Source organism: Sebastes umbrosus, chromosome 2 (assembly GCF_015220745.1).
Source record: "Sebastes umbrosus isolate fSebUmb1 chromosome 2, fSebUmb1.pri, whole genome shotgun sequence".
In the NCBI taxonomy this organism is placed as follows: Eukaryota; Metazoa; Chordata; class Actinopteri; order Perciformes; family Sebastidae; genus Sebastes; species Sebastes umbrosus.
The window spans coordinates 2,679,379-2,693,088 of record NC_051270.1 but is presented as its reverse complement, the minus strand read 5'-3'; the positions used below and the strand labels follow the sequence as shown (position 1 = coordinate 2,693,088).

At 39.9% G+C, this 13,710-nt stretch overlaps 1 protein-coding gene across 7 annotated transcripts in view; it reads right to left on the bottom strand.

Annotated features, from left to right (window-relative positions):
- The window catches only part of ppip5k1a (diphosphoinositol pentakisphosphate kinase 1a), a 46,114-nt gene extending 32,683 nt beyond the window's left edge, over positions 1-13,431 (bottom strand). For 2 of the 7 annotated variants that reach the window (XM_037789684.1, XM_037789712.1), the window contains exons 1-5: positions 13,096-13,430; positions 4,931-5,447; positions 2,915-3,110; positions 1,243-1,333; positions 1,059-1,144 (exon numbers count right to left, since the gene is read on the bottom strand). In XM_037789684.1, the coding sequence (XP_037645612.1) occupies positions 1,059-1,144; positions 1,243-1,333; positions 2,915-3,110; positions 4,931-5,074 (517 nt within the window). In that variant the 5' untranslated portion in view covers positions 5,075-5,447; positions 13,096-13,430. Of the gene's footprint in view, positions 1-1,058; positions 1,145-1,242; positions 1,334-2,914; positions 3,111-4,930; positions 5,448-13,095 lie in introns of all 7 variants that reach the window. The other 5 variants (XM_037789734.1, XM_037789745.1, XM_037789694.1 and 2 more) reach the window with 4 other exon arrangements.
- Positions 13,432-13,710: the final 279 nt, after the last annotated feature.

Here is a 13,710-nt window from a genome sequence, read left to right as displayed (position 1 = left end):
CATTATCAGTTTAAGTGTATGTTATATTGAGAATATTTTCACCACTTTACCTCGCCGTCAGACAGCCCTTTCTGACGAGGAACTGAAGCCGTTATGCTCTCTTCAAAGCCACCAGACTCCACTGACAAAAACAATAAGCTTACATCGTAGAACACGAGAGTTGCTGGTCTACTGCTGCTTTGATCGGTTAATTTGTGTTAGGCTACATCCACACAGATACGTTTTAATTTTAAAACGGATACGTTTTGCTACGTTTAGGCCTAGCATCCACACTTCTCCGGCGTTTTCGAGCCCCTAAAATGCTGCTGAGCCCATTTCAGTTTTAAAACTCCAGGGTTGCGGGGACCTTGTTGTCTCTGCTAGCAGCTGTTGTGCAGTTAAATTCGGCATTTTATAATGCTACTACTGCCTACATGCGCAGGAGGAAAGCTTTTATTTGAGCACTTCACATTAATTCCCGTGTCCAGCGCTGCTTCCTGTTTACACCAGCATGTGCATGCCCAGTGTATGTGAATGGTCATGCGTTTTAAGGCGTGGTAGTATGAACGGAGATTAATTCTGAAACGGCCCTAAAACACTCATCTGGATGGAGATCATTTAAAACATATTAGTTTGGATGAAGCATTAGTGTGTGACTTTTAGTGGTGACTGGTACTCCTGTCTGTTTCTCCAAACTGGAGGCATGTCGACCGCCATCTATTGTAGGTAATACACTGACTATGGATGAGTACCTCATACAACCACACTTCGAAATATCCAAACTATCCCTTTAAGTATGGCACACTTGCGACTGCTTCACATTTGAAACTATATTTATCCACAAGCTGAAATAAAACCAATGCAGTCTTAATGATTAATGGCCTCAGGATGCTGCAGGGACAGGCCTGTTTCTGTTTAAGAGCTTTCTCTGGAGGAACAAAAGGCTTTAAGGATCAAATGAAAAGTGAATATAGTCAGCTTTCTATTGTGTTTTGTGATGTTAACTGCAGTAAACTTAAAGAAAAGACATATATAAAAAAGTAACTTATCAAATATCAGTAATGAGCCAGCAGACTGACCATCTGGTTTATCTGGGTCACGGTTCAGCACAGCATAGCGTGGTAAATCAATCCCTTCCTCCTGCAGGATGCGATACACCTCTCTCCTGTTAAACAAATGAATAAAATAACACATAAATGCTTTGCTTTGCACGCATCATTTTAACCAATAATGGAAATGTACTATCAGAGTATGTGTGAGTACCTGTCCTGTATGTAGTACTGCATGTTCAGGTCATTGAGGAGCAGAGGGTTTCTCAGTTTGGCATAGCTCACTGCCTTGTCCAGCGGGAATCCTGGCAGAGAAATGATTCAATAAATAAAGCTCATAGATAATATGATGTTAACAACGAGGGGAAAACAAGTTCAGAGTTATGGCTACTGAGACATTGTTAGAGAAAACACAAACACTTGAGGTACTGTAGACACACATCGAGAGACAGAACGAGTCTGTTGGACTAAGCATAATGCTGACATTGTATAAGACAGGCATGCTGTTTAGTGTGTAAATGATTGGGCAGTTGATAAGAAGCCCATGTGATCACACAGACAGCAGTGTTTAGCTGGTAATGTTCTGTTGTGGAGGGCTTCCGCGGCAAAATCTTTGCCACCAACGCAAAAAAAAACAAATCACAAAAGAAAAATAGGAGTTGCTGGATGTAACTTCAGTTCTATGTAGGGATGGGTACCGAAACACGATATTAAACGAGCCCAAGGGGCAAATGTTTTCAAGATTGTAGTATCGATAAGCTCCGACGTTAACGGTTCTGCTATCAGCATTGGAGAAATGAAGAAAATTGATTTCCTATTTATTTACACCTTTGATCTCACAAACTCTGTTTTCTAATTTGTATACAGATTAAAACATTTTTCAATCCAGTGGAGAGATCTCTCTCTCAGCTTGTTGTCTGTGTGTCTCTCTCCCCCACACAGAGACCAGAGAAGTGAATTAGTCTTTTGCTTGTAAGGGCGGAAACACAAGCAATCTGTCAAAACATCTAGCGAAAGTGCATCAGATACAGGTGGAGAAATGAACAGTTTTCAACAGAATAGCTCGTAGTTCATCCCTCGTTGCCCCATCCGCCATCAAATTACAGTTTATAATAGTGATTTGTTCAAAACATGACTGCTTTTTATACTATAAATAATTGTTTATTTTACCTTTTAATTATCACATTATCAGTGATTTGTTCAAAACAATGCTGTTGCAGTTGCTACTCGAATTTTTATTTATATACAGTATATATGACGAAATAAAGCAATGTTAATTCTGTTATTAATTACATTAATTTGTTCTCTTAAAAAAAATACAAAAAGAACCGTTAAGAGTACCGTTAAAGTACTGGATTGATAAGCAGTATCGGTAAGAATAGTAGAAGTACCGTTAAAATATTAACAACACCCGTCCCTAGTTCTATAAGTACGAGAACTGCAAGGAGAGGAAGAGAGATTGAGGCAGGTGATGTTTTTTTGGGTGATGTTTGTCATTGTATTTTGCTAATTTAATGGTCTGCCGCTGCTCAGCAGGCAGAGAGGGATACAGCGGGGGGGGGAACAGCATGCACAGCTGTCATATTTTCACATCTAACTGTGAAATAAGGGTTTATTTCCATCAAACCAGAGCTGCTGATTGTTGGAATGACTAACCAAGACGGTTTTGGTGAGTTTTATTTTATTTATGTTTGAGTTTAGATACACTTCAGTTTTAAACACAAGTTTACAGAATATGCAACATGAGCATGTGTGTGTAGATTTATTTGAGTTTGTGTGATGAAACATAATTCATAATTCATATAAAACGAATGAAGACCCATAAATATCACAATGTGTCCCTGCATGTGTTTGTTTGTCTGTGTGTGTGGGTGAGTGTTTTGTACCCTTGGAGTGGAAGGAGATGAGGCAGTCACACAGAGGCCATTTGTCCACGGTCTCGTTGAGGATGGCGTCCTCTGGGAAGATGACCACAGTGATGTACTCAAACTTGCACAGCCTCTCCAGGATCTGGGTCATTGGCTTGGACTTGGACTTCTTCATCATGCAGCAGATCCCCACCACGATCTGTTGCTCCGGGGTCTGAACAAGGGAGCGAAAGAGAGAGAGAGAGAGAGAGGGCAACATTTCAACAAAGTGTCTGAGGAAGCAAGAGAGACAATGGCAGCTTTGTCCCATAAATCTCCCATAAAACCTCACACTGAAGAGCTGACTGAAATAGATTTCTGTAGACAGAGAAATTCATTGAAAATCGCCAATTTACCCGTGAGAGCATGCACATTTAAATTCATTTGATAGCCCCAACCACAGGCTTTAAAGGTTGTTTTGTTCCAACAAACCATGACGTAAGTATCTTGTTTGTAGCCCGGGACTCTCTAGTCTGTTAGCTACTATCCATCTGACTAATTCACAAGCAACCAATGTTTATGTCAACTAGCAGTGGCTATACAAACTAGTTATTTGCAACAACACTACTGACTGGCTCCTAACTAACAGTCACATTCAGTGTGTTTACATGCACTTGAGGAACTGTTGCAGTTGTCTTTTTGTGTTGTTTTCTTCAACCCAATCTCCGTAATCTGGTTAAGGGATTAAGGAAACCTGATTTCCCCATATAGATTTCTCCTGAAGAAGGCTGATGTCTTTGTCGTGTAACCACATAATCTGGTTATTAATTGTCTTTTTACATGTATGCATGTGCATGACAAAAAGACCTCAGACTTGAGTTGTACTGATGCCAGTATCAGAAACGCCACCGATACAGCCTAAAATGCTGGACTATGTATCAGCATATACGCAAGTCTTTGCACCAATCCGATATCACGTTATTTAATTTATCAGCTCATTTACGCTGCACAGGAACAAAAACAACACGTGTCACTCGCTACCTGGTCGGTACTGCGCATGTGCAACTCTCAACAGAGATGAGAAAGAAGTGAGATGGCTCACTCGTGAGCTACTTCCATGATCAGCTCCGGAAACAATGATCGCTGCGTCTAAAATCGGTGATAGAAGTAGTTAACCAGTGAGCCATCTCACTTTTTTCTTCATCTCTGTTTAGAGTTGCACATACGCAGTACCTATCGGACAACTGCTAGCGGAGAGTGTAACGTCAGCCAGAGCTAGCAAAATGTCAGCAATTTGGCAATATTTTACACTAGAAAATTTATCAAACTGAATAATAGAAGAAATATCTATGGCAATCATTCTCTGTATGTATTTGTTCATGTTTTACAAAGAGTTTAATATGAGCCAGGCCACACAACAATGATAGCAATCATATCACATACAGGGTAGGTAGTATGCAGCTGTTCAAAATAACAATAATATTGCATATATTTTCGTTTTTAACACTCAGATCGGTATTCAGTATCGGCCAATTCACAAGTTCAGGTATTGGAATTTGACACATTGCTGTGACAGCAGAGAGGCGGATCAAAGGAGAGATGATTGTATTCTTTAAAAAAATGCACCTAGAAAGCGGTGTCGTCTGTCACCAATATAGTTAAAATAAGAAAACCATGCTTCCAAAAGAAGGTTAGATGTAGGTGAGAAGTAGACGCATTCTGCGTAACGTAGTTTCTCTGAGTAACCGAGTTACTTAAGTGCATGTAAACGCACTGAATGCCTAAATACAAAGATGATCTGAGTGAAATGATCTGGTCCCAGTAAAAAGCCCTGCAGACATTAACCCTATCTGTTGAGCTCTTTTGAGAACACCATGCTGTGTTTGAGAAATTATTTTTAAGTTATTTATAGACACTTTACTGACACCCTGTACCGCTGACTCATCTGCAATGTTATTATTGACTGATGCTTTTGATATGATATTCTACCTAATGTTTTCCAGCTAAGTGGAGGAGCAGATTATAGTAAAGAGGTAATTTAGTTTGACATCCCACCGAGTCTGTGTCTTCGTCGTCCTCATACAGCTCCATGTCTGTCCTCATGCTATCTTCCGGGACCTCGCTCTCATCGTCCTCGCAGCCCACGAAGAATCTGGGAGCGCCACGCCGGCTCTCGCCCGGGCTGTTGGGCATTGACATCACAGTCCCACGCGGCAGCCCTCAGCGTCCCACCGCGCCATCGTACACCAACACACCGCCAGAGTGGGCCGCCGATGGGAGGGCGCGAAGCCTGGGGAGAGGGACGGGTCCTCTCTGCCTGGGCTGGACAGCAGAGCTGGTGGACGAAGGTGTGTGAGGCAGAGGAGCAGAATGAGTCTGAATGAGCGGCGCTCAAACCTAAACGACGGTGCTGGTCAGTCTTCTGCAGTGACGCCGTGACTCAGGTTTCTCATTCTTCATTCAGCGAATTCACATCTCATATGGTTTTCTCAAGTCTTCAGCAACTTGGAAGCTGCAGCTCCAATTATCTGACGACAGTCCTGTCCTCCATTTGAATGCAAGACTCACAATCCTACAAGAGAAACGAAACATTGAACATAATTTGTTAGGGTTGTGTATTGGTAAGAATCTGGCGATACGGTACATATGATGATACAGGGGTAACGATTCAATATATCGGGATACTGTAAGCACGGCGATAATTAAGAAAGCATCTTTGTTTGGTACAGATCCCGGCAAAAATCACACCATATTCACTTCAATGAAAATGAGAATAAAGTAAAAATTGTAAAAATTATCATTCCCTCTAGCATCGCAAATCATATAGTGATTGTAAATTGCAATATGAGTCGAAATAATCAAAACATTTTCAAAATCGTTCAGCCGTAGTGCACAAGTTGGTGCATTTTACCAAACTGGTCGACAAGGGCAAAACGTAATATCTTCAAAAAAAAATAAAAAAATCTATCTAGAGCATCCAACGTATAAATCCTTATAGTGATACAGGCAGACATAGCGGGCAAATTTTCTGTGTAAAGAGACCCCTCCATGATGAAATATGATGTTTTGCAAAACACTACTAATCATCTTCCACTGCTTCTATTTTGGATCATGTTAGTCAGACTCGGGCTCAGAAGTATGGTGGATTATAATCAACCAATTTCATGCAACATTTTTCTTCGGATTTCATTTTTAATTTTGCGGTTTCCTGATTATGTCGTATAATTTGTTCTTATCAGTTAGTTTGCTTTGTGTGTAAAACGATTTAAGCATTGAAACCAATGATTAAAATCACAAATTAAGTCTAAATAGATTAAACTGTTTCATTGAGATGGTTTCTTTCTAACACATTCTCATTATGCCAAGCTTTGTGGGTAATTTTGGTCTTTCAACTAAAAAAAAGAATACCGTGTCTGGCACTGCATTACCCAGCCAATATACCATCACTGTTAAGCAGAAACGGCCGTGTGCTTGAGCAATAATTACCTCCAGCACTTAGTCTACGGTTACACATTCAACCCTGACGCTGCAGTCTGGTGCTGCTAAACAGCAGGGGCATCAGCTCTCATCTGCATTTCCATCACCACTAAACATTAGCCAGTCATAGAGACAGGACAGACAGCGGACCACATGTCTTACTGCAGACAAACCACAGCTACTCATTACTCTCTGGCACCGGCACGCTATAAGACACCCATCTGAACAACAAACCGCTTCACCATCAGGCTCAGTCACTCAAGGGTCAAGGCAGAGCATTTGCAGCGGAAAATACTGTTATTAGCATAAGCAGCCTAGAAGGGGTCCAAATGAGATAAAAAACAAACACGCAACTGTCCAGAGCCCTGGGGATCTCACGCTGAGGGGACATAAAATAACACTGCAAAAAGACCATGTCACCTCCACAGAATTTGCCTGTTTAGTTGAAGGTCCCGGTGACCTCAAAGACGCAGCAGTACTCAGCTAATCTTCATGGGATTCACAAATAATAGTAAATCATGTATGTTTACATTTCACTCGAGTAGAAATGTTTAGTCCATGAATCAATAAGTCAGTCAACAAAAAATGAATAATTGGCAACTATTTTGATAACCAGAGTTCAAATAATTTTTTTAGGAAGAAAATATTAAAAATTCACTATTTTCAGGTTTTTCTTTGTCTTCTAATCAAGTCAATTTTATTTATATAGCCCAATATCCAAAGAATGTATATAAGAAGTGGACGTAGTCACAGTGACGTCACTCATTGGTTTGTGGACTTCCATTTTAAAGCCTCGAGTTCGGCATTTTGGCTGTTTCCATCTTTGTCTTTTGGAACGAGAAGTGACACGAGAGGGTGGAGCTAAGTACAACCGAATGCTGAATAAGACATTTTTAGGCGACCAAAAAGGTTATATTTAACTTTCATTAACAGAAAACACACTGTGAAAGGGTTAAAGTTGTAAGTCGAAAACACGGACAACTCCCAGACCGGACAACGCCGTGGTAGCGACCTGTCAATCACAAGGTAGCCCCGCCCTAAAGCATCCCCTGCTTTATGGTCTATCTGACTCTAAATGGGACCATAATTTACTAAATGAACATCATGCTGTATTGAAGAAGACTGGAAACTAGCGATTGAGATCATAAACTCATGTTTACAATGTTTACTGAGGTAATAAATCAAGTGCTCATTTTCTCATAGACTTCTATACAATCAGACTTCTGTACACCATACGACACCGTCTGTTTTCTATGACCCTCGCAGCGGATGAGGAAAAACTCAGCCAAGGAAAAGACTCGGTCAAACCTGAGTATATGTCTGGACCGTGTTGGTCAGTCTGTGAATTTGTGGCTAAATTCTTACACAAATAGTGAGTGGTCATGTCTATGATGTTAAATCCAGCACTACATGTCCACCAGGTCTGGCAAGGACGCTAGGGGACGCCCTGCTCCACCGAACTGGCCGTTCAAGCGGTGATGTACCCGATCGTGGAACGCACCTGATTGGTCCCTAGTTTTCTACTCGCCTTTTCAAACAGAAAACAAGATGGCGGCCTTCCGTCTAAACAATCCACCAAAATCTACTTCTAAAAACATTTTAAGCGAGAAATAGGCGATGCCACTGCCGAATCTGGTTTCATTTTAGAACTAGGATCGCCTGGTTTGACAGCTTGGTCCAAGTTTGGTGAGTAAGGACACGTCACGCTGGATGGGCTCGTTTGCATAAAGCAAAATTTTGCAATTTGAATATGTTAACCTGGGAACTTTGGGAAATTGTTATGGCCACCTTTCACTATTTTTGGACATTTTATAGACCAGGGGTTTTTAAAGTCTGAGGCTGTCGACCTGGCCTCCCCTAAGACAAAGCTCGGACAAAAGAAAAACATGAAAATACCTCAAAAACACTGCATCTCTGAACTATCTCTTTACCCAAATCACACACATGCTCATCTATGTGATCTTCTTTTGATAACTAATGTAATATTGTTTCACTTCCATTCACCGAGCCTTCCATGAAACTGTATGGAGCCCCCCTGGGGAGAAACAAGTCCCACTTTAAAAAACTCTATTATAGATGACTACTCAAGAAAATAATCCTCAGATTAATCGATAATAACAACTATTTGAATATTAAAGAAACATCAGTTCAAAGGACGCTTAGTGTGACTGAAGAAGTGGTCAAACCTACTGCTGTCTTCCACCAATTAAATGTTCTTTGGAAAGGGGGAAAGAAGATGTGAAGATAACAGTAAAAGTTGTATTTAATAAATGTATTTGTGAGGACTTTATCTTTCCATTTAAACATAGTTAAAGTATTATGCCTTGATGTTGGTCACATCTGTTCAATTCCATTTAAGGCAATGGAAATAAGAAAACAGGGCTCTGTTACATTATAAAACATTAACTGTTGCCTGGTACCCACATACAGACATATATTCTTACTCTCATTCTGGCACAGAGTTGATTTAAAATAAACTCTTTCCACGCCTAAGTGGATTAGTGTTTCAGAGTTTGAGCGTAACAGTTAATCCCTTCTATTACACCTGCTTACTCAGGCTAAGAGCAGGGCCAGAGCTCCTATTGAGGAAACTGAGGTCATGACTCATGTCCTCTTTATTTTTTATGGGACTTTAGGGGGTTTAGGCGACCCCGGGTGCAGTTTACCTTCTACAGTTTCATGCTACACATGAAACACACGTGAAGCTACATGTGAAAACCCTGTACCCTCATTAGGTCAACTTTTAAGGAGCTTGGTAATATATAGTTTCAACCTTTTGACACAATCCTGTTGGTTTTTGAGAGGTTTTTCATAAACTTAAGAGACATGGGAGCAGAATGTAATCGTTCAACTGATATGACAACATGACAGCCAATTAGGTTTTCACTATCAATTAATCCACCTGTTATTTACTAGATACATTTTTTTTTGCTTAAATAATTACTTTAACAATTAATCATTTATCAAAATAGTTGCCAATTCCTTTTTCTGTCGACAGCATAATCAATTAATCGATATGCAACTGGAGAATAAAGGCATGGTGGATTTTATAAAAGCTGATATGAGAATATAGTAAAACTCCAGGTCATAAGTGGAAATTTACTGAAGCTCAACAATGAGACCGAGTCTTCCCTTTGACCTTTCACTCATCACATACATAATAATCTCTGCCTGAGTTTCTGGGTCTCTATTGCACCACTTTCTATTCATTAAAAGTCCAACCTCTACCCCACCTTGAACCGGATGACTCAGGACTCCTTGCTGGGACAGGCTCAGACGCCTCCTGCAGAGCGCTCTACCAGGATCTGCTCCAGCTTTTAAAGGGGACAGATTATGCTAATTTTCAGGTTCATACTTGTATTTTGGGTTTCTTCTACAGCATGTTTACATGATTAAATGTTAAAAAAAACACATTATTATTAACTTTATTGAGTTGATAAAGTTTCCAACACCTTTTACCTCACAGTAAGGATTGCCATGTTGCCACCTAAACAGACTGAAGTGGGTGTGTGGGCAGTAATGTTTTGCCAAATCTTGATTTCAAATAGCCACGTGATGAGCCACAGTTACGTGCATAACCTCCTATCATCTTTTTAAAGGCTGATACCAATAATTTCTATACACTGTGTGTTCACATTTGACTATTTTGAAAAAGAATAAATAAAGGATTCAGCATTTCACCGCCAGAACTTCGCTCCTTGCAGTCTGCAGAAAGCTATCAGATGTGTGTTTCAACAGCCTGTGCATGTATGGAAACTAATGCCTTGAAATGATTAATAAAATTAATTCAAACTATAATCAAATTTAGGGTTGCAACTAACAATGACGTTTATTATAGATCAGGGCTGTCAAACATACGGCCCGGGGGCCTGAACCGGCTTACAAAAGGGCCCAATCCGGCTCACTGGATGACTTTGCAAAGTGTAAAAATTTCAGACAATTTTTCAATAAAATGCACAGCTATTCCTATTTGGCAGTCGCGCTGTCCTGATAAGAGTAGCAGGCCCTATGCTGGAAACGCTATTATAGATCCCACATGCTTACGTACAGGCTACGTGACACAACACTGTCAAGCTACTGTTCATGCAGTAGTTGCCCGTGGAAAATATCTTTGTCGAAAAGGAGAAAAGTGGGCACAGAGTGTCAGGTTTTCCAATAAAAATGGACAAGTTCCTATTTCATCACTAAGGTAAATGGGAAGCCAGTGTGCTTGGTGTGTTCACAGCACCTTTCAGTGCTCAAAGAATAATATTCGTTCTGTTTTTAGTTGTAACCGAGAGAACAGCGAGACATCTCAGGTTTTCAGAATGTACTTGTAAATCTTTACTCTAACAGGAAGGGAACATTTGGAGGTGTTGTTATTTATAGTTTACTATGCAATGGTTTTACTGGTCTGGCCCACTTGAGATCAAATTGGACTGGCCCATGAACTAAAATTAGTTTGATAACCTTGTTATAGATTAATCAGCAGATTATTTGCGCGATTAACCAATTGGTCTTTCAAATGTTTAAAAAATTGAGAATAACATCCATCACAATTATTTAAACCCAGGTGACATCCTCAAATTGCTTGTTTTTACCGAACCAACAGTCCAAAAACCCCAAACATATTGATTTTACAATGACATTAGACAAAGAGAAGCAGAAAATCCGATCGATTAAAAACAGGTAGTGATACATTTTCTGTCACCAACTAATTGACTAATCGTTTCTGCTCCTAATTGAGTAAAATAAAGCAAATTAATCTAAATTATTAGATCATATTTGGTGCCATTTCAAAATATTCTGCAGCAGAGAGAAGAAGGGGGAGTGAAGATTTTAATTGTTTTTTAATAATAACCTAAGCATTTCTGAAATCCTGGAGTTGGACCTGCAGTACTGTGAGTATTTTGGGAATTTCCTTTCACGACTTCACACCTCAATAACACAATTAACGTTACCCTGAGAAAACCACTAATATAATAGCTGCACCTGAGGGGGGCTGATACAGAATAGAATAGAATAGAAAGCTTTATTGTCATTGTATTAAATACAACGAGATTCATAGTTGCCACTTCTGGTCAGTGCTTTAAAACAAATACTTGACAATACTAAAAGAGGCAGATAAAGCATATAACAGATAAAACACACACAGTTATAAAGCAAATAAAACAGGTAGAGTAGATGTAATAAATAAATAGAAACAGAAGTGTTACACTAGAGGTATAAAATATAAACATAGATGTAATGTAAACAGAGGTAATTGCACTTGTAAAATAGGTAGGGTAGATGTAATAAATAAAATGTAAACAAAGGTAGTTGCACTTGAGGTGTATATTGCATCAAGGATATATTGCACAGACAAATGTATTTCACATTCAGTGTATTAATATTGCACAGATTTATTGTTTGTTCAGTGTCCGTATGGCCCAGACATGTTTAACTCTATGAATTTAGGGCACAAGGCGATATGTTAGAACTGAACTAAAAATACTCATACAGCTACCATGGTTAATGTTAACCTATATCACAGACTGACGGTTGCTGTTATACAGGGAACGAAATTAGCACCTGCCACCTGCCAAATACAGGGTAAATGTTGGTTGTGGCAGGTGAAAATTTCAGGTCACCTGCCACCATGGCCGACAAGTTTTCCTTATTTTAAGAAATATTATTTTTAAAAGCAATTCTAAAGCCTAAATTAAATATATGGTAACACTTAATTTTACAGGTCCACAAATTTCATGGTAATTAGGTGATAATTAGCAAGTAACCTATTTGAAATTTCTTTGGAATTACTGCCAAATTTCACCAATATTTACCTATACATTTATTGAAAATTACTTTATTATAAACATTATTTTATCATTATATTCTGCTATTTCTCAATAGCTGGTAATTTATTTAATACATTTCCAGGAAAAGAATTCAAAGTTAATTGATATGCTTTATTTTCATGTCTGCTGGTAAATAGATGATAATAAGTAAATAACTTCTTTGAAATTTCTTTAAAAACAGCCTGAATCATGACATTAGCTACCAGGTTAAACTAAAGTGGACTATAAATACTCATACAGGTACCATGGTTAACGTTAACCTACATCACAGACTGACGGTTGCTGTTAGTTACATCTACAGCTACTTTACAGCAACAAGTCCATGTTACACTAATGTGTTATTATATAACGCAGCTAATGGATGCTAGAAAGGGAACACGTCGATATTTAGAACCATTAACCAGAATAATAACACAGTTTAATGGTGATATAAGTACGCAAAACAAATCTTAACTGCCCTACACAGTTAGTTGAATTCTAGAATAACGTTATTAGACGTTATCTCTGGTTAATTATAGCACATTTAGCTTAACATTAGCTAGCTGATGTCAAGGCCTATTGAAGGAGGCTGGGACACGCGTCATAGCTGCAAATGGGTATTGCGCATGAGCAGTAAATTCTAGCCTGCTCTCGGAAAAATTGAGCCAATCAAAACACGGGATCGCAGCTTCAGTTACACTGCGCATGCGCTGTACCCCCACAGCCCAAGACCCGTCACCCAGCCTCCTTCTATAGGCCTTGGCTAACGTTAGCTACTGTTAGCATTCAGCTAAATACTCGCTAACTGCTTCGACAATGTAAACAAGAGACATTTTGTCCGCTTTAGAAGCAAAATACCGAATATCTGAGAGGTTATTAATGTTAACAAGTGGAAGCGTGTGGATGTTATATCTGCTAGCAGCGAGTAATATTAAATAATAGACTCACAGTGAAGCTGGGAGGTTTGTATCGCTGCTGCTGCCATCATCATCTTCATCATCTTCATCATCATCATCATCATCATCAGCTCGCTGGACTAGTGATGTGAAGGTCGAGAACGGGCTGGTTCAAAGAACCAGTTCTTTTTAGTGAACGATGGGAGCCAGCTCCAGTCTGAGAGACTTTTTTTTTTTATTTTTTTTTATTAATTCAAGGCAGAATGATATGATGATCTCCTCCGCACCACTGGCACTCCATGCCACTCTGGTGTGGTCTGTTGCGTTGCGTTGCTTTGCGGTGCGGTGAGGTGCAGTGCACGAATAGCAGACAAGATGAGTGACAGTTGGAAACGAAGCAGCATGTAAAATGACGGTATTCTGGAAATTATAAGGTGTGGTGCGCTGAGGTGCGTTGCGTTGCGGTGCGGTCCGGTGCGGTGCGTTGCGGTGCGATGCGCTGAGGTGCGTTGAGGTGCGGTGTGTTGCGCTGATGTGCGTTGCGCTGATGTGCGTTGCGCAGCGGTGCGCTGAGGTGCGTAGAGGTGCGGTGCGCTGAGGTGCACGAATAGCAGACAAGATGAGTGACAGTTGGAAACGAAGCAGCATGTCAAATTATGGTATTCGG